This window comes from Vigna radiata, chromosome 8, assembly GCF_000741045.1.
Source record: "Vigna radiata var. radiata cultivar VC1973A chromosome 8, Vradiata_ver6, whole genome shotgun sequence".
In the NCBI taxonomy this organism is placed as follows: domain Eukaryota; kingdom Viridiplantae; phylum Streptophyta; class Magnoliopsida; order Fabales; family Fabaceae; genus Vigna; species Vigna radiata.
Genome location: NC_028358.1, coordinates 8694047 through 8719455, shown reverse-complemented (window position 1 = coordinate 8719455; position 25409 = coordinate 8694047). Strand labels below are relative to the sequence as shown.

General features: G+C 35.8%; 1 protein-coding gene across 1 annotated transcript; it reads right to left on the bottom strand.

The window, feature by feature from the left end:
• Positions 1–6040: 6040 nt before the first annotated feature.
• Positions 6041–7679, bottom strand: LOC106770938 (zeatin O-glucosyltransferase-like). The gene has a single exon (XM_014656793.2). It carries the CDS (start codon positions 7607–7609, stop codon positions 6194–6196), a length of 1416 nt encoding a protein of 471 aa, XP_014512279.1. The 5' UTR covers positions 7610–7679; the 3' UTR covers positions 6041–6193.
• Positions 7680–25409: the final 17730 nt, after the last annotated feature.

Below are 25409 nucleotides of genomic sequence, written 5' to 3'. Positions count from 1 at the left end.
TTTGTCGAGTGAATTTGAAAAGCCCCACATACATTTTCGTTCATCTTTTACATCAACTCCAAGAAGTATTAATGCTTTGCTTATCAGGCAAACATATGGTAGGAACATAGATTTTTTCAAAGCATAGTACTCTATGTGATCTTTAATCACCTATAGCTAATTTGTGGATATACTATTCTTGATAGCATGGAGTAAGAAAATGTCTTATGTGGACATTCGATCCTTCTTGATTCTTCCAGGCAAAATGATTTTGGCCAAGATGTGGGCAAGAATTTTCTCCTCCTTCAGTAGTCCTTCATGAGCAAATATTCTTTCAATAGTATATACTCCTGAAAATCTTAGCCATTCACGATATACCTCTTTCTTGTTCAGCAAGGAATTAAATTTCGATGTGGGTAAATGTGAAAATATGCCAGCAGATGGTAGATTTGTCAGGACATTCCACAATGTATCATCAAAGTGAATGTTTACCCCTTTTACAGAAGAGAAGATGTCTCCATCTTGTACCCATAAATTCTGATAAAACACTTTGACCAGATCGAGGCACCATGTTCCTTTCAACAGTAAGAAATCAGATAGCCATTGTGATTCGAGCCAGAATGGAAATACAAATCCTTCACCTTTGAATATTTCAAGGTTGATGTTCATAGGAGAAACTACCGCCTTCACAGACCCATTGTGAACCTTAGTCTTTCTTCTTCGTTTCTGAACAAGTTTGATGTGCAAAACTCATCCATATTGGTTGTTGACCTGTAGTCCTCATTCATAGACTTGCTCGAAGAATCCATGACAAGATAATTCTTTGAAAATTTCTTGAAGAATTTTGAGGGAAATAGAAATATGACAAGACAAAATGGGTTTGAAATAAGAGTATGTCCTAAATAAGGAGGGAAATATGCGCGCCTCATTTAATATTTGAATGGTCAAAACAAACTTTTCTATTTCAGAATCATAATGAACAGAGGACATAGTCGAATGTATTAAAATTAGGAGTCGACTGTGACTCGTAAAAATCCTTTTCAAGCAAATTCAATCAATCAATCAATTAAGCACACAAAGTAAACAATCATACAACAACAAACAATCAATATATGCATGATGCAACAGTCAGATACAGTTTTACCAGTTGTAGACCCTCAAGGTCTTTGAAATTGTCCATAATTGATTCATCCTTGAGACAGTTCTGTATCAACTGCATAACCTGCAAAATAGTTAAGTTTTGGTTGCTGGTACCCGTTTAACTTTAGGTCCTTGACTGTCAGTTCTTGTCACATGTTCCTTTAGTATCCATACACATAATCCTTGAGGAACAACAACATGTCTATAGTAACAATTTCTAATAGTGTGACCAACACATCTACAATAAAAACATGCATTTCTATCATGTTTTCTTAAATCATTAAGCTTTCTAGCATTGGTTTTGTTAGAGTAACCTTTAAACACAATTCCCTGCCTATTATTATTTCTGCTAGAGGAATATAATACAACATCAAGATTGTCACTAGCTTGAGCAAACTTAGCTAGCTTGCTAGTCAAGTAATTAATCTTTTCAAACATGTCTAGGACAATTTTCACAATCTTTTTCCACAGTAACAGTTTTAATTTCAACATTCTTAGCAGAAGATAAGGCTATTTCCAATTCCTTTTCTAATCCTTCATTTTCAGTAACAAGGCTATTAATTCGATTTTCAAAATCTCTTTTCTCAGAGCTTAGTCGATTTACCTTGTACTACGGTCGCATTGCTTCAGCAGGTAATTCTTTGAAAGCACCTTGCAGCAGATCATATTTGACTTCTACAGGCTCATTTGATATGTCTGCATCACTGTCATAATCGTCCCATGACACACCTGTCATATACCATAAGTTTGATTCCTCGTCTTTATCAGAATCTTCATCACTTGAGTTATCAGATTCAGAATTCTCCCAAGCAATGTAGGCTCCTTTCTTCTTCATGTTCTGCTTTGAGGAAATCTTTTCTTCCCTTTCTGCTTCGGCTGTAACTCAGGACATTCAGGCTTGATGTGGCCTTCTTTTCCACATTCATAGCACTGGACAGTGTTTGTGCTTAAGCTTTTCTTCTTGCTTTGACCTGCATGGTTAGACAGTTGACTATCATTTTGCATAAGTCGACTAAATTTTCTTACCATCAAGGTCATCAATTCTTTGTCGTCCATCTCTGTTTCTGTGATGTTCTTGCTTGAAGATTTCAGAGTAATGGACTTCTTTTCTTCAATCTCCTCTTCATCCTTCAGTCTACCAAGTTCTAACTCATGTTCACGTAGCTTGCCAAACAAGGTAGTCATATTCATAGTTGTAAGATCTTTGGATTCAGAGATTGTAGTGACTTTTGGTTGCTAGTTCTTGTTCAGACTTTTCAAAATCTTTGTTGATCTCTTCTTTATCAAAGGCTTTTCCAAGAGCCATCAGGTGGTTTACAATATGAGTGAACCGTTTCTGGACATCATAAATGTTCTCACCAACTTTCATTCTGAACAACTCATATTCTTGAGTCAATGAATTCTTCCTGGCTCTCTTGACTTCATATGTACCTTCATGTGTTACCTCTAGAACATCCCACATCTCCTTAGCAAACTTGCACTGGGATATCCTACAAAATTCATCAATAGTTAGCACTGAGGCAATAATATTCCTAACTTTAACATCATACTAAGCCTTCATATTCTCACCTATAGCCCACTCAGTAAAAGGTTTCAAAAAAGTTTTACTATCAACATTTTTTATAGGTACAAATGGACCATTTAGAGTTGCATCCAAGATTCCTCTATCTTGCGATTCAAGGAAGATCTGCATACGAATTTTCCAAAAAGGATAGTTTTCTCCAGCAAACAGAGGTGGTCAGTTTGTTGATGCTCCTTCACCAAAAGTTTGAAAATTTGAAGTCATCCCCAGGTTTTACAGTCGAATAGAATAAAAACAGAGTCGAGTGAATTTTCAAATATCTTATGAAAACCAGCTCTGGTGTCAATTGTTAGGAAACAGGTTGGCTTCGTTTTACACCAAGAGCGGGGGTGGGGGGGGTGAATTGGTGTTAGTTCAAATTTAAAATCTTTTCGCAATCTTGGTATGAAAATTCAAAGTTTTTGATCTTTCCTTGAAATGCAAGTTATTGAAAAATGTAATGTAGCGAAAAAATGTAGTTGACAGGTATAGTCGATTGAATTTAAAGAGTGCAGGGGTAGAGAAAATCAAACACTGATTTTTATACTGGTTCGGCCAACAATGCCTACATCCAGTGTCCTTCCAACCTTNGAAGCAAATGCATTATAATGGTTGCGGTTTTTACAACAAGGAATTTATAGAAGCACCACGCAAAAATATAAATCTCCTCTTCTTCAGTCTCCAACGCTTGCTCCAAAGGCACATCATCGTCAGCTTCTGCTCACATCCAAGGATTTGGATGATCATCGCAAGGGGAAAGTGACACACATACAAAACACACAATTGCAAGGGTAAGCTAGGTATAAAAAGCATGTTACCAATCAAGTATTTCAAGCATGTAAGGACCATAACACCATACAGACTATGACCAAATACATTTTATTGATACCAATGACCGACCACGTGATTTGACCATCCGGACTAGTATGAAATGTCAAGTTCCAGGGGTTTGTACACTTGTGGTGGCCTCTACTGCTTTGCAAAGCCATTGCCAACGGGTTTCACCCTTACCACACACAAGTGTAAGTCCGTCTAAACTCATCTTGGCCCATAAATGGAGACACCCAAGACTAGGATCTCCTGCTATTCTCACCACATGACTCGTCACTCTATATTTGAGCATGGATGGTCATTAGAATGTCAGGATAAACCCCATAAGGACACTCCGACCATTAATACGGTCAATCACAACAAACTACAGGGTACCACCATGTAACCTCCCTTGAGGATCATGGAATTATGTCCAATAACCATACTTGTTACACTTACACCAACCATCACTTTGTTACACTTACATAATTCACATACTTTGTACATACATGCGTTCAACTATAATTCACAAGACAATACATCATACCCTTAGTCATGTTGCACAATCATTCCTTTAGTTATGTCATAAAAACAACTCATACATACTCAGGCGTTACATACTTTCACATAAACATCACTTATTAACACAAATTTCTTTATAATCTTTAATTACCAATACTTAAGTAATTCAAATAGCTTGGAGACCCTCACCAATGGCTCCGGAAGGGTCAAAAGCCCCCCAGAACGACCTAAAGAACGTCCAAAACGGACATTCGGAACTCCCAAAACGTCAAAAACTAAAACAACAGCAGAAAAGGGTGCCCAACCCCCTTTAGGGGCGCCCGAGCGCCATAATTAAGGTGAAACAACGTGTTGAAGGGCGCTCAGGCATGGATTCTGCAAATTTTGCAGAACTCACCCACTCTCATTTCGTTTTAGGCCTTTTGGTGGATTTCTACCATCCTTAATTCATTCTATAGGCTAATCTAAACTTGTTAAAGTGGCCCTAAACGTTCTTAACATCATTCTTTAGCGGCTATGCACAAATTTACACTCAAAAACTTCAATTTCCTCAACCTATGGGCTCCAACCTAGATTTACCACTTAAGGACTGTTCTTGGCTATTTTGACACTTCTCACAAGTCACTTTGGACTTAGCTAAGTTGTCTCAGGGAACCCTAACAGTGCCTATAGATCATCAATTGATGATAGAATAAAAATCTTAGAGCACCGTAACAGCTAAAATTGAAAGAATAAGAAATTGGCTACATGCAATCAAATTGGTTGCATGCTTACAGCCCTAGAATGAATAGAAAGGGGCTTCAACTTACCAGTTGCAGAAAAGAAAAATTGATCGGCTCGAAACGTTGCCCTTGAAGCCTCGATCAGCTAGGTAGCTTCTGTTCAACAAACCAAGGATCAAAATCTGAGTTGAGATGAAGAGATTGTAAGGCAGAGAAGGAGAAAAACGTAGGAAGGATGGTTGTTCTTCATAAATGAATCAACTTAAAATGTTAAGTTTATTTTTTTTACTTTACTAATATTTTACCCAACCTATTCTAAGCTGCCACTTGGCCATATTGAAGTTGGTTCATTTTTATGAGTTCTTACAAAATATATATATATATATATATATATATATATATATATATATATATATATATATATATATATATATATATATATATATATAATATGCATTGTATATCTACATGTAAAAAATATAATTTTAAAAGAATAAAATATGAATAATTTTATAATAATAAAAATTAAAGAGTGGTGAATTATGTTATTAGTTCTATTATAAGAAGAACTAGCTGAAAGTGTCAACATTTGACAGGAGATCCTATAGAATTTACTTTTAACATTTACTTTAATCAAAATTCAATAGTTTTTCTCTACAATGTAACTTAAAAATGCAATTGTTGAAGCGCATAACTAAGTGAATGTAGTTGCTTGAGTTTGCATAATTCTAAAAGCTTTGTCAAGCTTTTTATGTTCTCACTGATTGTTTGACTGTCCCATTTTATGCTTCATCTGTTTGTGTAGGTTTTTCTAATATCCCAAAGAATTTGAAGGATCTAGTTCCACCATTAATGAATATTTTCCTGGAATTTAGTCCATTGATTCATTCTGTGGAAAGTCTTGAAGGGAAGTCTTATGCCTATATGGCATCCATTCTGCATAGCATAGATCTTATAGTTAGGTCTATTGCTTATGGGACAGACAAGAAATCAGAATCTCCAAGTTCTCAAGGTGGACCTGATGTGGCTGATGTTATCTCTTCTGAACTCTTGAAGAAATTATTTCCTCTTTTTCCACTCAATCCCACAGTTCATCTTTCAACAAGAGTATGTGTCTGTTTTTAACCCTTTAATGGGAACTGGTGAATAGAAACTAATTGTAAAATGGTGGTCTAAAACAGGATATGTAACTGTTTGGATTAGCTATTTCCCCAATTATGGATGTCGTTAATGTTGTGAGCAAATCAAAACAACGAAGTGGAACTCATAAGTTCAGAAGATGCAAATGGTAATGCAGATTTAGCAATGCAGAGCACACATTCATACAGAATTTTATTACTAGACAACGTTTAAAGAAACAGAAAGATAGTGCATTTTCATGCCAAACCAATTTTGAGATAACTTGACGAACTGTAAAATTCTGGAAGGTTCAACTAAGCACAAATATGAATTGATAGGACTATTTGGTGATGTGAGCAATGAAAGCATCCACTTCTGTGGAAGTAACTGCACCTTCATCCATGGACCTATGAATGGCATTTTTAAGCGTCATTGTTCTCTCTCGCATCTCATCACCTTCCTTCGTTTCAATCAACCTTCTCACAGCATTCTCAACAACCGAAGCACTAACAACCACATTCCTTTTGGCCCAATCCTTCACAACCAAACCAACCTTGAGCACCTGTGTCATCAGAATAGTGTTTCTTGGCTGGTCAGAATGCACAGGCCATGCTGCTATTGGCTTCCCTGTGGTTAGGCTCTCTAAACAAGAGTTCCATCCACAATGACTCATAAACCCTCCTGTTGAAGAGTGGCTCAGAATTTCCAATTGGGGTGCCCAATCCCTCACAACAAGCCCTATGCCCTGAACTCTCTCCTCAAACCCCCTTGGAAGCTCATGCCTTTTTGCCCCATTAACATCAAAGATGTCTGCTTTATCAGCATCTCTCAGCACCCAAATGAACTTTTGCTTGCTTTGTTCCAACCCTCTTGCAAGCTCTTGGATTTGCTCCTCCGTCAAAGTTGTTGTTGTCCCGAAAGACACGTATATAACTGAATTTGCCTCTTGTTTATCAAGCCACTCCATGCATGAGTGCCTAACTCCTTCTGAATCTTTCTTCTCAACGGCTAAAGACTTGAATGGCCACAAAGCCCAAACCTTCTTGCCACCATTGATACCCTCCACAAACTCAATGTAAGCACCTTCAATTGCCCTGATTGTGTTGAAGATGATGCCGTCACTGAATTCGAGGAACTCACATTGAACATTCATGAAGTCCACGAATTGACTTGGGAAGCATCCTTCCACAGAAGGAATCAGTTCTGGGACATGCAAGCCTTCGGGCCTTCCCATTTCCTCCCAAAACTTAAGGGAGGTGTAAAAGGCACTCGCGGTATGAAAAGTGTAGTTCTCAACATTTGACATGTGTGTAGCATCTTGTGCAACATAGGCCATGAGGGAGTCATGGACGACCAGGACCCTTTTGGCTTGAGATGAGAGAGATTGAAGAAGTTCCCGAAAAGGCTCCCTGAGTTGGAAAGTGATCTCAAAGGAAGGAAGTAGATGAGATGGAAAATCAGTGGATTCTGCATTGTCATTAAGATTGGGAGGAGGAGAAACAATGGGAGGGAGTTCAAGGCGATGGAAATGAATGTTTGAGTTTGAAGTGGAGCTGTGGTAACGAAGTGTGGCCTGACGAATGAGGGTGAGTGTGCCAACAAAATGAACTGGTATGTTGTGTGAATCAATTAGGCGTGCGAGGTGGAGAAGCGGGTTGAGATGGCCTTGTGCTGGGAAAGGTACCAGAATAGCCACCACTTCCTTTTCAGCATGCTCAAGGCCATTATTGCTTTGGCTTTTTCCATTGGAAGCCATTGATGAAGAAGAGTAGAAGCTATGATTGATGTCAACTTTAACTTCTTGGAGTTGGTTCCATGGTTCCTATGATGGCATGTGAACTGATTTATACGGTACTTAAGAAGCCACATGTTTGATGCTTTTTCTGTAATGTCACTGTTATTTGGAAGAAAACCCTTGGTAACCTCTCATCATTGCCCCTCTCTCCTCAGTCCATTGTCAGAGGACTTCCCCTTGGAGATGGTGCCCACCTTTGTCGCCATTGTCGAAGTTTATGCAACAAGAACAACTCATCTTTGGATGAACCCTTCAAGGTTAATTTCTTTGTGAAAGTTGGTGTTTTTACACTCTTATAATTGATTTTCAACCATTTTGTTTGTCGTTTCACCCATGATTTCTTACAATCAACAAGGAAATAGAACTTGAACATTCTATAACTTTTAAAGGTTCTGTACTAAGCTTGTTGTATTCAAATAGTAGAAATTTTTTTTTTTGCATGAGTTTAGGTTTCAAATTTTGTGCTACTTTTTCTTCTAAATCTTGTAGTTCTTTTTCTTCTTGTCTTTTAGTTTGCATGATGAATAAGAGGAGCATCATACATTATTTGACATAAGATAAAATAGTTTTAAAAAAAATGAACTTTTATAATTTTTTTTTAAAACAAAATAATGTCGTAAAAAAATTGTGTATGCAAATATGATTTATGTTTGATATTACAGTGCTTACACCTGAAAAGTATTCGACGTGAAAAAAGTTGATATGTATAATTTTATGATATGATATAGAAAAAAAAAAGAAGTTAATAGTTTTTTGGGTTTCTTTATGTGATATAATAATTTAAATTTTTATTTTATTTTTTATTATTTTTTTTTATATTTTGTGGAAAGATTATTAGGTCAACTTCATTCATCTATGCTTTTTTTTTTCTATTAGATGAACATTACTCTATGTTTTTAGAATTGCATAATACACATGAATAAGATGATTGTTATATTAATATATGAAATTTCATCATTTCTAAACTACTTTAAACTGATTTAATGGAAGATAATATATTAATTTTTAAAAAGATACATAAAAATCACATTAAATAAAAAATATTAAATTATCACTACAAATATAAATATAAAAGAAATGCTATTAAATCTTATAAAAAAAACGCATTGGGAGGAGGCAGTTTTTGAACTAAAAAGAGAAATCTACAAACCCTTCTCTAATGTCTTCCTTCAACTTCACAGTGCTTAAGTTGTTCAAATCTTATTTATAGAAAACAAATACTTCTGCACAAAGAGTTAACTCAGTATCATGTTTAATTTCTCCTAAACCAGCACATGCACTCTTATTATTTTTCTTACTATAAGTTTCAAACATTTTCAATTTTATATAATGTTAAAATATTATTTCAATGGAAAAACATATTTTAACATCATCAACTAATTTCATAATCCAATTGTTATTAATTGAGAAATACTTCTAATTGATTATTATTATTATAATTATTTATTATTTATTTAAATTTATTATTGTTAATAAATGCATAAATTTATATACTATTTTATAAATATTTAGGTGGTATGAAAAAAATATCATGTATATAGAATTTAGACTAAAAGGGAAAACGTAAGCATCATATTTAAATAACATGGCTAATTTTTATGAATTGCTTAAGATTTTTATTAATTAGAATCAATTTTATATTTAAATAGTCTATAGTATCACATCAATATGATACTTTTATATGTTCGGTCTTGTTTGGAGTGGCATTTGAGTGAGGAGGTTTTTTCTTTGAGTAATAATATTAGTGTTTGATATAGAGTATAAAAATAAAATATTTATAAAAATATAATTTTTTATATTTTAGAAAAAATAAATAAAAATAAATAAGAGTAGTATGACATGGATGTAAAAAATTTCAAATCTCATATTACGGTATGAATATGTATTATAATCCATAACGTGGAGACAAGGTAATATAATTGCAATCTTGAATATGAAATCTTTTCTAATAAAGGAATTGTATTAAGCATAGTATAAAACTACTGTTCTAGCATCAGTTGCAAATAAATTTGACATTAAATATTTTATTAAAACAAATATTATACATAAATTATAGTATGATAGCTATAGTTTTATAACCCGTCAAATAAATTTTGAAGTACTATAATTTATAACTTTTATTGCACTAATTTCATATATTAAGGAATTGTACTTTAATAATCTTAAGGAATCAAATAAGATTGAATTAAAAAGGTACTACTATATGTACGGATCACGTTTCATTAATCTTGCAGAAATGATGGCAAAGATAAAAATAGAATAAAATAAACTATATATCATTAATGTATTTAGATGGATTCCCTAATGATCAATGCTCCCGAATCTAAACAATGTCTTTTTTATTGGATAAGCATAAATAGTTTAAACGAGTGCTTTTAGTTGAAACAATAAACAATAATAAAAAATAATGTCTCATTCACGTTATAGAGAAAGTATATACATAATAATTTTTTATTACTCATTCTGATCTTTTCAATTTTTCACATTGTTAAATATTTTCAATTTTTAGAGAAATATTAATTATTTTTTTTAATATTATCGTGTTATTTCAATGTTTATATATCTAACTGAAAAAATAATATATTATTTGAAATTATTTTAATAATTGTTTACTGATGTTATTTTTTTAAACTTAGAAAATGATATTTAGGAGTGATATTGATTTAAGAAAGTGATACCTAATTATTTTAATATTAAAGAGTTTTAATATAAATATTATGTAGAGTTTGATAATTTTAAAATATATAATCTTTTTAGAAACAATATTTTTAAAGTACTTTGATTTTTTTTTTTTTAGGATTTCTCATCTTCTATTCATCTGATTGAAAAATCAAGACAGTAGAATTGATCCTTACAATGAACTCTTAAATTTAGACTGATCAGTTTCTCAGATAGAGTAAGTTTGTTTTTTGTTTTTCTTTTTTGTCTGTTTTGTCTTTTTTTGTATGCAAGTGTGTTGTGGATGCATGTGATGTTTGAGTCTTCTATAAGACTCTCTATTGATCAGTGATTCTAACGGTATACCCTAATCGTGTTTTTGTTGTTCCTAGGAGTAGATAGAGCTTCGTGGACGTTTGGTACTATTTTTATCCTTTTAGAGTCGTTTGGTCATCTATAAGGTAACCGAAGCTAAACACCTTATTTATACCATTTTAGTACTTTGATAAATATGATTTTTTCTGTTTTAGTTGGATTAAACTGACTGAGTTATCTAATTAAGTAAATGAACTTGTTGAAATATGAATTGGTCTATTTTGCTGAACTTGTTGTATGGTATATGAAAAACCTTGTTGTGTTTACTTGTGAATGTTATCTGATTTGGGTTGCTTGGATGGGAAATTGATGCTATAATTAGTTGGGATTGATGCTAGATTTTGGTATTGTAAAAGGGTAGTGTTATGTTTGGTTTTGGTCTAAAATTTGTGGTTTGATAAGTGAGATCCTATGAAAATAGTTTACTGAATGAAGTTGAGGATAAGAGTCTGTATTTGTACCATTTAGAACTTGGTTAGCCGCATAGTTTACTGAAGTTGGGTTTTTAGGATGCTTATTGTTGTTTCGGTTGTGGTGAAGTATTGGTTTGGTTTAATGGACTGAGTTATTGATCAAATGAGTCCATTGATATTCAATATAAATATTTACACATGTTTTACAAACAAACATAAAGATAAGGATATCAAATTGGGTGATTTGTTTAAAACTATAGTACACTTATATCAACTTTAGAGCTACTGGTTCTAGTGTGGCATTGGGTACCAAAATAGCATTTAGCTTTGCCAAGTCAGAGAACCATTGGACTCCAGGACATTGAGCAGCCATTTTAGGCACTAAGCACTAGTGCAGAATTGGCTTTTAATGTCACCTCTTAGACGTCAGTTAAGTGGGGACCCAACGTAAATTAATGACTGGTGGCACTTTCGTAAATAAGTTGTCAATATAGACGTCAGTTAAGAGGGGCCTTGACGTCTATAATATGATAGACGTCGGGACCCTCATAACCGATGTCTATAAGCCCTCATATACGTCGGCTCCCCCGAAAAGACGTCAAAACTAAACGAAAAATTTAATAAAAAATAATTTTTTATTCTATTTAGACGTCTGTTATGGGAGGAACCAACTTCTAAAGCACCGTAGACGTCAGTTAATGGGGGAACCGATGTCTAAACCCTAAACCCAAAAATTTAAAAAGTCACTTTTGACTCCATATAGACGTCTGATCCCGCTAAACCGACTTCTAAAGCACTTTAGACGTCAGTTATTGGGGGAACCGACGTCTAAACCCTAAACCCAAAAATTTAAAAAGTCACTTTTTGGCTCCATATAGACGTCTGATTTCGCCAATCCGACTTCTAAAGCACTTTAGACGTCTGTTATTGTGGGAACCGACATCTAAACCCTAAACTCAAAAATTTAAAAAGTCACTTTTTGGCTCCATATAGACGTCTGATCCCACCAATCCGACTTCTAAAGCCCTTTAGACGTCTGTTATTGGGGGAACCGACGTCTAAAGCCCTTTAGACGTCTGTTATAGGAAAACTGACTTCTAAATGTCGGCATTAAATCACCGTGATCGAGAGGCAGTCGTTACGCGCACTCATTGTTCATCATCTTCGTCGCGTTTTCTCTCTACGGGTTACGATTTTCAGGTTCATTTTCTCACTTTTGCATCGCTTTAAATTAGTTTTACTCCGATTACATGACTCTTTGATGCATTATCGTTCATTTGAACCGATTAAAATGCGTTTTCTTTGGGTTTTGGTGCAGTTATTCATCGCGTTTTCTCTCTACGGGTTACGCTTTTCAGGTTCGTTTTCTCACTTTTGCACCGTTTTAAATTAGTTTTACTCCAATTACATCACTCTTTTATGCATTATCTTTCATTTGAACCGATTAAAATGCGTTTTCGTTGGATTTTGGTGCAGTTATTCTCGTGTGTTTAGGCGGGGTGCTTTGGCAGCGATTTCTTGCGTTTTGCACTCTCCAATTCCCTCTACTACGTTTTTAAAACCATCCAATAAAAAAAATATATACAATACATTCTCTTAACCTAAAATATAAATTTGTAAACTCGAATTACCATTAGTCAAGAGCAACCTCAAAGACGTCTGACTTGTATGGACCGGACGTCTATATAGACGTTTGACCTATATAGGTCTGACGTCTATAGAGACGTCTGGCGTAAAGGGTGTGACGTCTCATTAACGTCACCCGTATAGACGTCGGACAGAGAACAGACGTTAAAAGCCCAAAATAACAGACGTTTAAAGTCCTTTCTGCACTAGTGAAGCGTTGTGAAGACAGTAAGTTCTTTGCGTTCTCAGCGGTAAGGGGCATTGTAGGTTATTGAGCGATGCGAAGACAATGGGCTCTTTAACTTTTGGACGTTGAGCGGTGGTTTAGGGCGTTAAGCATCACTTTTCCCTACAAGTCTGGATATGGTTTTTCGCAGTATTTCACTGGGCGAGGTATCTTACTCACTAGGCAACCCCTGTTCTGATAGCTTTGTGATGATTTTCTATACTTTTTGACTTATGTTTCTTTAAGATGTGTTGTATGCATTTTATCTTGCTTATATTAGAAATTTAGTGTATGTTTAATGAATAATATTTATATGCATTTGATTTAAATTTGGATATGAGATGGGTTTGTGAGTGTGAAATGGTATATAATACTATAAGGATTTCAAGTAAAAATCCTTAAGATGGTTATGTATATTGTATGTGTTGAGAAATCCTTAAGGTAGTTGATGTATTGAGCAACTTGTTTCACCACCACCAAGTGTAGGGTCCCTAGAGTTCGCTATCAATACATGTATCTGAATAGTCAAGTCTAGAGAAAAGGATGATTGTATGTCTTAGGATGCACAAAATTTATGATAAAGAATTTTCAAGTTGTACGAATTTAAGGACAAATCCTCTTCAAAAAGGAGGGAATGATAGAAGACTGTCTTCTGAAACATATATGAGAAGAGCTTGAAAAAGAACATTTACAATTCAAAGGATCTATGAGTCAAAGATCAAAACACGTCTTCTTAAATCTTATAATGTTCTATGAAGAAAGGAATTTAAAGAACATGAAGATCATGAACACAATTGAAGAATAATTTAGGAAATTAAATAAATTGTAATTTTATTTTAATTGGAAACAATTTGTTTTTGTTTTAAATTTTTCAAGTTAATTTTGGACTCAATATCTTTGAGCTTTCTTAGGTGCCTTAAACATTTGTATCTATATATATGGGCACTAAATACATATGTAGACACTTTTGAGTCATAATATATGCATTTGCATTTTTTAGAGAGGATTTTCTTGGTTCTTGGATTAGAACTCTCATTTTTATCGAAGATTAACATCTTTGTGGCAAATCTTCACTTGATTTATCAATATGCTAGATTGTGTCATCTCCATCTCTGTCTTATTTTGCATTCTTTGATTTATCTTTTGTTGTGCTTTTGAGGATTCCAATTCAGAAAAAAATGTACTCTTTCCTAAATATGATCGTATCAATTTATTTGTGTTATACGTCTACTCTTATAAACTTGATATATGATTGGTTTTTATATATTAACTTACTTTTTTTTTGTCTAGTTGTGTGTTTTTTCTTATTTACAATTATCATCTTAATAGTATGAACAGATAAAGATTTTTCAGTGTAGAACAAAAGTGTTGCTAAAGTTTAGAGTTAGATTATTAGATTTCTTATTTATTAAATTTTGCAAAACAGTAATAGGTATTTTATGTATTTTTGAGAAAAATTTGCTTTGTCATTTCTTCATATGTGATATATCTAATAATAGTTGTATATTATTAAAAACGGAATGTTACACTTTTAATGTATATGAAAATATATTATTCATATTTTCGAGATTATTGGGTATAGGAGTTATAATTTTGTTTAATTTCTTTTTTATTTATCTCAGGATTTATTTTATGTGATTTTTATTTGGGAAGGATAAATAACATTTAAAAGATAAATAGAGAGGTAAATAATGGTATTAATCTTCCAGTTAATTTAATAATTTTTAATCAATATATTGAGCTCCACGAGCATCTTTTGCATATTACATTATAAAATATAAATATTGTGTGCATTCCAATAAACTAAACATTAAAATAAAGGTAACAAAATAAAATAATATAGCTATACTTATATATAAAAATATTCAATATATATATATATATATATATATATATATATATATATCCGTTATTTTAAATTGAAATAGTTATGTTTTTATTTTCACATTTTAATTATTTTAATTTTAAAAGTAATTACTTTATTATTTTATTTTTAAAAATCTTCCTCTACTCAACCTGTTCCGTATATATCCTGGTTCCTATTCTTAGAGAAGGCAAGGAAGGAAACTGGCTTTCCTTTAGGCTCTGATACCATTTGGGTTTGTGTTTGAGATAATATAGCATAATCAAAGATTTCATTGTACTTTGGGCTTTTCTCATCATTTTTTTGGAGTCCTTTTACAATGATTCCATCAGACTATATTCTATTATCTCTAGCACAAGATTGTAACAACGTGGCAGTCTAGCTCACTAAAAGCACCTCGAAATCCAGGCCTGCTAGAATGTTACATTGTTCCTTCTCATGGACACAGTATGGTATTCAAGGACCATATTCGGAGTTTTCTGATGCACAGGATCCCCTTGTAGAGGCAAGTGCAGAACATACTTACTCTTGAAATATGCCATATATTCGGAGCTTTCTGATGCACAAGATCCCCTTATAGAGGCAGGTGCAGAGCATACTTACTCTGAAATAAGCTATTTCCTTGCCTTCTCTAATCTACTAAAACCAAGACATAATAAAGAAAAGGATTTTTGAGAGAAAAGAATAGGGATTTAGGAACTCATAGTTTTGAAGAAACTCAAAGGATTTTATTTAGTTGCTTCTGCCTCTTCACAAGGATGATGTCTCCTTATATAGAGGAGAAGAGGATAACACACCTTATCTTACATCTTATGGGATAAGGATTTTCCCTAAGGTAATTGGCTCATGTGGATTACCTTGGGCCCATCTTATCTTATCTAATTTTCACATCTTATCTTATCCAGATTACATCGAGTCCATTATATCTTACAAAATTATTTGGAACCTTTACAGTACGATCAGACTGTACTGGCTTTATTATTTACAGATAGGTTCGTGACTTGGACAGAGATTGGGGTCTGACCCATCAGAATCTTGTTCCATCAAGTCATCTGGACTTTCATCTTCCTCAGGGGATACCAGTTCCTCAGTTCTTTGAAACATTTGTGCTGGAATATGATATTCTGAGCAAACAGTGGTTCGAACCCCGAAACTAGATGGAATTAGCCTGTTTTAAGAAGATTCACCACTGAGATTAGCTTCTTGAAGGTGTCTCTTCAATTGCCTTTTGTAGTTGTCGTTTAGTGGATATTCTTCGAAAGTTCCCCAAGTGTAAGCATGATTTTGTGAAAATAGTTGGCCAAAGGAGTTAATTGCATAGGGCCTGTAGACAATAAAAATGGAGACTAATGTTTGTCCATTTGACTTTCTCTGACTTTCTTGATATGAGAGTATTTGTTCCAATTCTGATCTCCACCAGGCAATAGGACTAAACCATTCGAGTAAAGCCCAAAGCGAAAACTCATGCTTGAGAGGATTTGTTAGGATTTGATAGGCCTTTTTTGTCTGCAAGGCGATGGGAGTGGGATTTTGTATTGTTTTGCACCATATAGCCCATAATGTGGGTTCACAAAGATCCCATCCAATGTCATAGAACAGATCAAAAATATTTCCATTTGGGTTTATGGGATCAAATGCAGAAGGAGAAATGACCTTGAATCTTAGTGTCTCATGAAGGAAAAAGAAGTATCTGGATTTCGCATAATCCAAGATATCTTTTGGGGTTCTGGGAGATAATCCTGGAGGATAAAGCTTCTGAGCTTTGGCACAGTTGGGTAAAGGTTTTACCATGAAAATTAACGCGAAACTGTGAGTCTTTGTGATTACTTGTACAACTTTTGTTGGTCTAGATAGAAAATCTGGGATGAGATTCTTGTTGCCTTTGATATGTTTTACAGTGAAATCATATCGAGAGAACCAATCCTTTAGTCTCAATATCTAAGGGTCTGGAGGCATTTTGTTTTTGAATTCAAGGATTTTTGGGAATGAGGAGTTGTCCATCTGTACTTCAAAGTTAAAACCTCTGAGGTGGAAATCAAACTTTTTTATTCCATTTTTGACTGCAAGAGCTTCCTTGAATGTGGTGTGATAATGGAGCTCAGCCTCCTTAAATTTTCCGCTTGCATGTCCACAATATAATTTCTTGTCATGAATTTATTCTATCAGGACTGCTCCCCAGTATCTATCACTTGCATCAGTTTGGAGAATTTTGTTTCCTTCACCAGGGATCTTAAGAGCAGGAGCATTTTGGGCTATCTCCTTTATTTGTTGTACGACTTCAGTTTGCTCTATTCCCTAAGGAAGGGGATTCTTTTTTAGCTGTTTGGAAAGAGGATTGGTATATCTGGCCGCTTTGGAAATGAAATCTCGGATGTAGTTTAGGATTCCTAAAACCTGTTGCATCTGTTTAGTGGTTAGTGAGTGATCTGGGAATTTAAGGAGTTCTTCTGCTATATGTTTTTGTGGCTGATAGAAACCCTTAGAAAAGAGCTGTCAACACCCAATTTCGTCCGGGTGACTAAATAATAGGACTTGTTTTTATTTTTGTCTTATTTTATTTTATTTTTCATTTTGTTTTATTATCTTTAATTTCTATTTTACTATTTGGTATTTGATTTAGCTTTCTTTGCTATTATTTAATTTGATTTTATTTTTTATATTCATTTGGAAAAAAGGACAAAAAAAAGAAAAAAAAGAAAAGAAAAGAAAAAAGAAAAGCAAAAATAAAAGAAAAAAGAAAAGAAAAAAAAACAAGAAGAAAAAAACGAAAAAGAAAAACAAAAAGAAATAAGGAAGAAGAAAAAAAGAAAAGAAAAGGGGGTGCACGTGAATAAAATGGGAGAGGTGTTGCACGTGATGGATTGGATTTGATTTTCTTGGAAAAATGTCCATAAACAATTAATATTAATGCATGACAAATCACTTTAGAATATTTTCGAAATTTTGTTTTTTTTTGTAATAATTTGAATCAACATTATGACAATCATTACAAGCAATAATTATAAATAATATATTGTTTGCTGCATTCAGTTTATTCCTAAAAAGAAAAATATGATTTCCTTGTAAATGGACAATTTTCTGACAATTATTTACTTTTCTTCAATCAAGACCATTTCTTTCCCTATTTTGCTAATTGACAATTAATTCGCCGTTAAGGCAAATAATATTACAAATGTGTGTATATAAATATGCACTATGTAAACAAGAAGGGAGGAGAGAATTTGACCTCGGGAACAGAGCACAAGGGAACAAAAAAAAAGACAAAGAGAAAATTCAATTTCAAGAAGAGAACGTAGGAGAACGGAAAGAAAAGGGCTTCGGTTGCATGCACCCTGGTTTTCTCTACACCTATACTTTTGTCTTATTTCATGATTTTTTTTATTTTTTTATTATTTGATTATCAGGTTTTTATTGCATACAACCCCCTGTCAACACCCAATTTCGTCCGGGCGATTAAATAATAGAACTTGATTTTTACTTTTGTTTTATTTTCATTTTATTTAGTTTTTATTTTATTTTATTATTTGGATTTAATTTTAGTTTTCATTTGATTTTATTATTTCGAAAAAAAATAAGAAAAAAGAAAACGAAAAAGGAAAAGATAAAAAAGAAGAAAGAAAAAAAAAATGATGAAAGGGTGGACATGTAACCACCACATACGCAAATACATTGGAATTAAGGGGCTGCACGTGGCAAAAGGAAACCAAAATTGGGGTGTCCTGGATGAAGGGAAATTAAGGAAGCGTATTGTGATTGAGGGAAAGAGAGAGGGGATTCACAGGATTCAATCCCAGGGCTGACAGAAAGCATTTTTTCTCTCCATCACTCCCCTTTGGCTGGCCACTCCTCTCTCCCCTCATCCGTAACCACCCAACGGAATTCTGNTCACCCTATCAGCACAATGCCAATCATCATTCACTCACTATCTCCTCTGGTCACAGAAACACATTACACACACACGCCATTTCTCATCTCGACCATAATTTATCACGCAATTCCGCCACTCACAACAGAAACGGTTTTGGGTTTTTTGTCCTCCATCACACACTTCACCTTTTTTGGCTCACCACCCACATCTGATCACCCATCAGATACACAATCTTTTCCTATCCATCACACCCACTCTAATTTCTCAACTCCAATCCATGCACCTCCAACAGAACCATCACATACAGGATTCACTCCCAATGGGGCACCGAATCATAAGAGAAAGATCCCCTTTTCTCACCACCTACACCATCGCCTCATGACCCCAACCATTTGGTCATATACCGCTGNTACCAATACTGCAGGGACCAATACCATTTTCGGCCATCTTCATCTTCAATAAATCTTCGTTCCCATCTTCCTTCTCAAGTTTTTTCCTACATTAAAACCAAAACAGAACCACCCCCAACAGATTGACTCACACTCCTTCTCAAGATATCACACAGACACCAGGATTCAACACGGGAACACACCCAACACCATTCGACCATCATCATCTTTCATGAAAANAGCCATTTCATCACGCTATTTGTCCTCTCGGATCACACACAGATTCCCACTCTAATTCCTCATCCCCATCAACACCAAACAGAAATCAATTCCCCATCAACACCAAACAGAAATCAATTCCCCATCAACACCAAACAGAAATCAATTCTTGATCAACACCAAACAGAAAACTCTCCATTACTCCAACTTGTCATTCCCCCAACTGGATTGANCCCTTCAACCATCACATACAAGGCATACACCAGGANCTTCACCTTCAACCTACAAAACTAAACNAAAACAGAGAAAATAAAATTGACCTCCATCTNCATCACGCTTCCCATTGATATCTCAAACCATTTCCCAACCATATTCATCCTATACTGAAGCCATTTCCAGNCACCAGCAAAATGGAATCCTGATGGTGGTCGACGATACCAGTAAGTAGCCGCATCTCGTGGCGGTGGATCTGTAAGAAGGGGAACTCACGTTACAGGAGAAAGAGGGGAAATTGCCTGCGGCGTCACCGGCAACGAAGTTGATTGAATCGNANGTGTACGNGATGGTGTAGAAANGCGAAGAAGGAAANNGACGCCTTGACGCTGGTAATTTCCTATGGTGATCATCGTCGCCGGTGATGGTTCTAACCTGGCNGAGCGTGGTTGTGCAACAGTCTAGAGACCTCGAGGCGTCGCGACGNTAGTAGACGCTGGTGCAGGATTGCTTCNCCCAAAGTGAGGCAGGGTGCNAGGAAGAGCTCCGGTGGTGGCCGGTGTCGTCGCCGGTGGTCTTGATTGCAAACTATATNGGACCTAGGACGAGGAGAACGTTATCGCGTGAAGAGAAGAAAGCGAAGAGAAAGCTAGTGGCGACCGGTAGGGTTCGTGGCGGTGATCCACGCACTGGCNGCATCNTGGACCGCAGCTGGCGGTAACCGGTTGGACGGAGGTGGTGGCGCGGCTGCGTGATCGGAGGTCCCNCTTTTGGTTGCAAGAGAGACTCTAGGTCTCTGTAATCTGAGTTGTGTGTAAGAATGGGGCGAACTTAGCATAACCCCTATTTTTCTGATTGGGTTAAGGGTCTTGGGCCTGGCAGGTGGGCTGGCTTCTCTTTCTGATGACGCACCATTNCTATTCGCACCTNCTCTCCATTTCTGCAAACAAGAAAAGAGGGTTTGGGCCTGGCCATTGGACTTCAGACTCTCTGCCTGTCACCTCCTGTTCTCTATTCGCACCACCACGCCATTTCTGCAAACAAGAAAAGAGGGTTTGGGGCCTGGCCATTGGACTTCAGACTCTCTTCCTGTCACCTCCCGTTCTCTATTCACACCACCACTCCATTTCTGCAAACAAGACAAAGAAAGAGTTGGGCCAGAACACATTATTTCAGACTGCACCCCCGGTTTTAATCTCTGCACCCCTATTCTTATTGGGCTTGGACTGTATTGTTTTTTTTTTATTGTCTTTGTTTTTTATTTCTTTAGCTTTGGCAATTTTTTTTTTATTATTGTGTGTTGTTATATCTCTTTGCTAATAAAAATAAAAATTAAAAATCAAATAAAAATATTTTGAAAGGGTTCAAGCACACGTGCGACCGCTCGCGTAGGCCTTGTNCTGAAAACCTTTTCCCTTTTCTTTTAAAAATTAAAAATCAAATNAAAATATTTTGAAAGGGTTCAAGCACACGTGCGACCGCTCGCGTAGGCCTTGTGCGGAAAACCTTTTCCCTTTTCTATCAAAAATTAAAAATCAATTAAAAATATTTTGAAAAGATTTAAGCACACGTGCGACCGCTCGCGTAGGCCTTGTGCTAAAAATCTTTTCTTTTACCAAAACTAAAAAACAAAATAAAAATATTTTGAAAGGGTTCAAGCACACGTGCGACCGCTCGCGTAGGCCTTGTGCTAAAAACTTTTTCTCTTTTATATAAAAATACCAAAAAAAATATAAAATCTTCAAAAACTAAAAACATCTTCAAACAATCAATTTTTCTGAAAGAACTACGTAACCCTGATTTCTCATTTTCAACGAGAATACGTAGGAGCAAGGTCAATCCTTGTCGGGCCCAAAAACCTAAAAAATATTTTTGTTTCTTTATTTTGTTGTTCTTGGGATAGTTAAACATTTTGCAAACATATCTTTATTCGCGCATTTAATTAAAGGTACTGCCTTAGGGCAGACGTTGTAGGGTGCTAATACCTTCCCTACACGTAACCGATTCCCGAACCCGAAATTCGGTTTTCGCAGACCTTGCCTTGTCATTTTATGGTTTTTCCGTAGTTTTCCAGAATAAACTATGGTGGCGACTGCAAAACATATTTTTCAAATTATTTCTCTTTTTTGGATCGTCGTCGTCCCGTCGCGATTTTTCTGGTTGCGACAGATGGCGACTCCACTGGGGACTGCTAGAGAGTCGAGCCATTTAATTAGATGCACGAATTCGATGTAGTTTTGCTTTGTGTTTTTCTTTCCCTTTTTTCTCTATCTATGCTTGATATTTGGAATAACTGCAATAACTATTGAATATTGAACCCTAGGCTAGAAAACATGTTATATCTGCCTGGGAAAGTTTTCTGGTTGTTTTGCAGGTGAGGGTTTGGGTGCATTGCATTCTCCCTTCACACACACACGTATTATGCATCTATTGAGTGAGGCCCTATACCCGGGTCTGAGCGCAGCTTAGAATTAGAGGAGTTGTGTAGCGGTGTCACTCTGGGATGTACTTCCTGTTTGGCTATCGTGAGAACTCCAGCTAGAGTTTGTTCTCTTCATTTGTGTCTTCACACCTAGTTGATTACTCGACTGTTGTGGAGATGCTTTGAAGGGGGCCGTAGCTCTAGTGACCTTTGATCCTTAGGCTCAGGGAACTATCCTGGTGAGAACGCGTATACTTGACCTTGAATCTGAAGTGTTGAACCTTCTCTAGGGCACAAAGGGAGATGTGTGTATCCTTATAACCCTCACTTTTGTTTAATAAAATCAAGCACCTCGTTCATATCACTACATTGTTCTTTCTTTCTTTCTTTGTTGCTCATGTTTTTATGGTCTTGTCAAAATTTTGTGAGTTCTAGTCAGGAAATTATAAAGTTGTGATTACGGTAAAAATGGAAATTAACATGAGATTTTGAGTCAAGGGGCATTCAAGTTTAAACTTTTTGAAGAAGAGCATACGCATTGAAGTCAAGGGGGGCAGTATCAATCTCTTGAGGGATATGAAAAAGATGACCTTGAAAAATACATTCAGGAATGGGTGGGAATTTGTTGATCCTGTCAGAGGTGGAGGTCCAGACAACAACAATTATTGTTTTAGCCCAACACTATGACCAATTTCTAGTTGATGCCAACAATAGAAGAATTTGAGGAGACCTTAGATGTATTCCTCAAGGGAAACACTTCATACCACCTTGGGCCGTATATACCTGATTTGCAGCTAGCAAGGATAATGAAAGTTCCCCTATGAAGTTGGAGAATGAATCCATACTTACAACAAAGGACTTTCCTCAAGGGTACTTATGGCGGTTCTTGCATTGATTGACCTAGGAGGAAATGTGGGAAACATTCGTGAATGTACTAACTCTGAGAATCCATTCACCATTGGCCTAGCTGAAACTTATAGACCCTCGGTCAATGTTGTGAGCCAAGGAGAAGGAAGATGTTACGCTGTTTACCGGTGTCGTATGTGTGCTTCATTTCTCGCATGAGTAAGGGCGCTTTGAATGCCACATGTCCCTTAGGAACTACTTCGGTTAAACTCAAGATGAAAGGGAGTAAATGAATGAGCTCAACTCTATGCAAGCTTAGAAGAGGAAAAGTTTAAATGACATGTCTATATGCAGCAAATATCATGTATCGCACGTCGTTGCAGGAATTACCCTATTGTCCCCCTCATGGGTATCCATTGTTGTGTGTGTGTCAAAAACAAAAGAAAAAAAAAGAAAAAAGAAGAGAAAAAGAAACAAAAAAAAAACAAAACAAAAACAGAAAAAAAAAAAAGAGAAAAAAGAGAAAAAAAGAGAAAAAAAAAAACAATTTGGGTATCCTGTGAAAAGGTCACCAACGCCTGCATCTCTTGACACATTGCAGATCATATGAAGAATGAACCTTTACTGAAATGCTTCATGCTAGGGACACTTGTGGCAAGGTTGTTCGCTTGGAGAGGTGCCCGAGATCATGGACTATTGGTGAAAGATTCCCTTAGCCAATTTGATCAAGAAGAGGGTTAAAACGATCAAGTTGTCATTCAAGTTAATTTCTTCTTACCTAAACTGCGAGAAACAAGTTCATAATGCTAAGCAGCGGGTGAGAGCAGTAGTGGCAAAATTGAAGAAAGAACGACTTCGTCGAGCTGAAAAAAAGGCATCAAAAAGTTGGTGATTTGAAAAGAAAGAGTATGTTGTTGAACAAAGGGCGAGCTACGGAGTTCGAAGAGAGGCCTAAGATCATGGACCATTAACGAAAGATTGCCCTTAGCCAGATTGATCACAAAGAGGGTTAATACAGTCAAGTTGCCATCCAAGTTAATTTCTCCTAACCCAAATGGTGAAAAGTAATTTCACAATGCGGAACAACGTGTGAAAGCAGCAGTGGCCAAACTAAAGAAGGAAGGTTAGCATCATGCTAAAAAGGAGACATCAAGGATTGATAATTCAAATGAAGGAACATGTTGTTAAACAAGGGCGAATTGAAAGTGAAACTTCTCACAACTAGCTTCCCTTACCAATGAAGCCAATGAAAACGCTCCTAAGTCATTAGCCGAAGCTGAGTCTGCATTGTCGATATTTTAACCTGCTTAAAGGGATTGAAACATTCCTCAATTGCTGCAAGAAATCAATGGGAGAAATGAAAAATCTGATGGTTAAAGCCCCAGGGTAGTTGACCAAGACTTCATATGCCTCACATTTTGTGAACTTCTGAATGATGGGCCAACCTATTGACTCTGTTTTGTGTTAATTTCCAAATTATACCGGGGCAATCTTTACATGGTCTTCTCTTTTTCTTTTCTTTTTTATTTTCTTTTTGTTTCATCTAATAAAATTAGAAAAAAATCCAAGATACCCTAAAGGACTCGAACCAGTTACTAAATCTTGGAGAACCAAGGAGAAGTTCAAGAAGGGATGAAAGTTGATATCCAACAATTGAAGGGGCAAATGAGTCAAGCTCTAAAGGTCCTGAGTGCCTTGAAAAACCTTGGGGATTCGTGTGCACCTTGGCCTCAACACAAAGTTCAAGAAGCCCAAAATTTCCCTTACATGGTCTTCCCCTAAATTACACTTCACCCTCAGGAGCGTACTCAGGGGCAAGTTCACACTCAAAAGGCCGAAGATAACGCAGTTGAAGTGGAGAACAAGCTTGGGGCAACCACTTTCATGGTCCCTAGGAAAAGGCTTTAATCAAGTATTGTGAGCATGACGATGACAAGGCAATCTGAGTTGAAATTTTATTTCCCTGATTACACACCAGTGGATGTTAAGGTTGACAGGGGTAAGCTTGAAATGCTGAAAAAAGATGACCGTCATAAAAGGTGAATGAAGCGCTAAGTTTGAAAATGTTGCAAGGCTTGCTTAGTCCCGGATCTAATGATACATTCAAAAGTTTAAATTTTCCAAAGGTGAGAAATATAGAGGGACCATTTATCTTAAGACTCATCTCATGGCATATGACAAGAAAACGGATGTGTGCGCATATGATGAAAAGTTGCTAATTCATTCCTTTCAAGGTAGATTGTCTGACATGGCATTAATTGGGGCAATCATCTTGAACATTCGTGCATCCAGTCTTAGGAGGATCTGGTGGGTGCTTTCTTGAAGCATTTCGANTATAACACGAATGTGGCATCTCATAGATTACAACTACAGGGTATGGTGAAAAAGGACTCAAAATCATTCAAAGAGTATACCCAAAGGTGGGATGTTGCTCAAGGGAAGTTTATTATGAGTGATAATGAGATGGTTGACACATTCCTAAATACTCTGCGATCACCCTTCTATGAGACCATGCTGAGAGTGTTCCTCAAACTTTGTAGACCTGAGGATACTTGAAGAAAGAATTGAAATTGGTGTGAGGATTAGAAAAATCCCACAAGGTCATACCATGATAGCAAATATGAACAAGTCGAGTTTAAGCT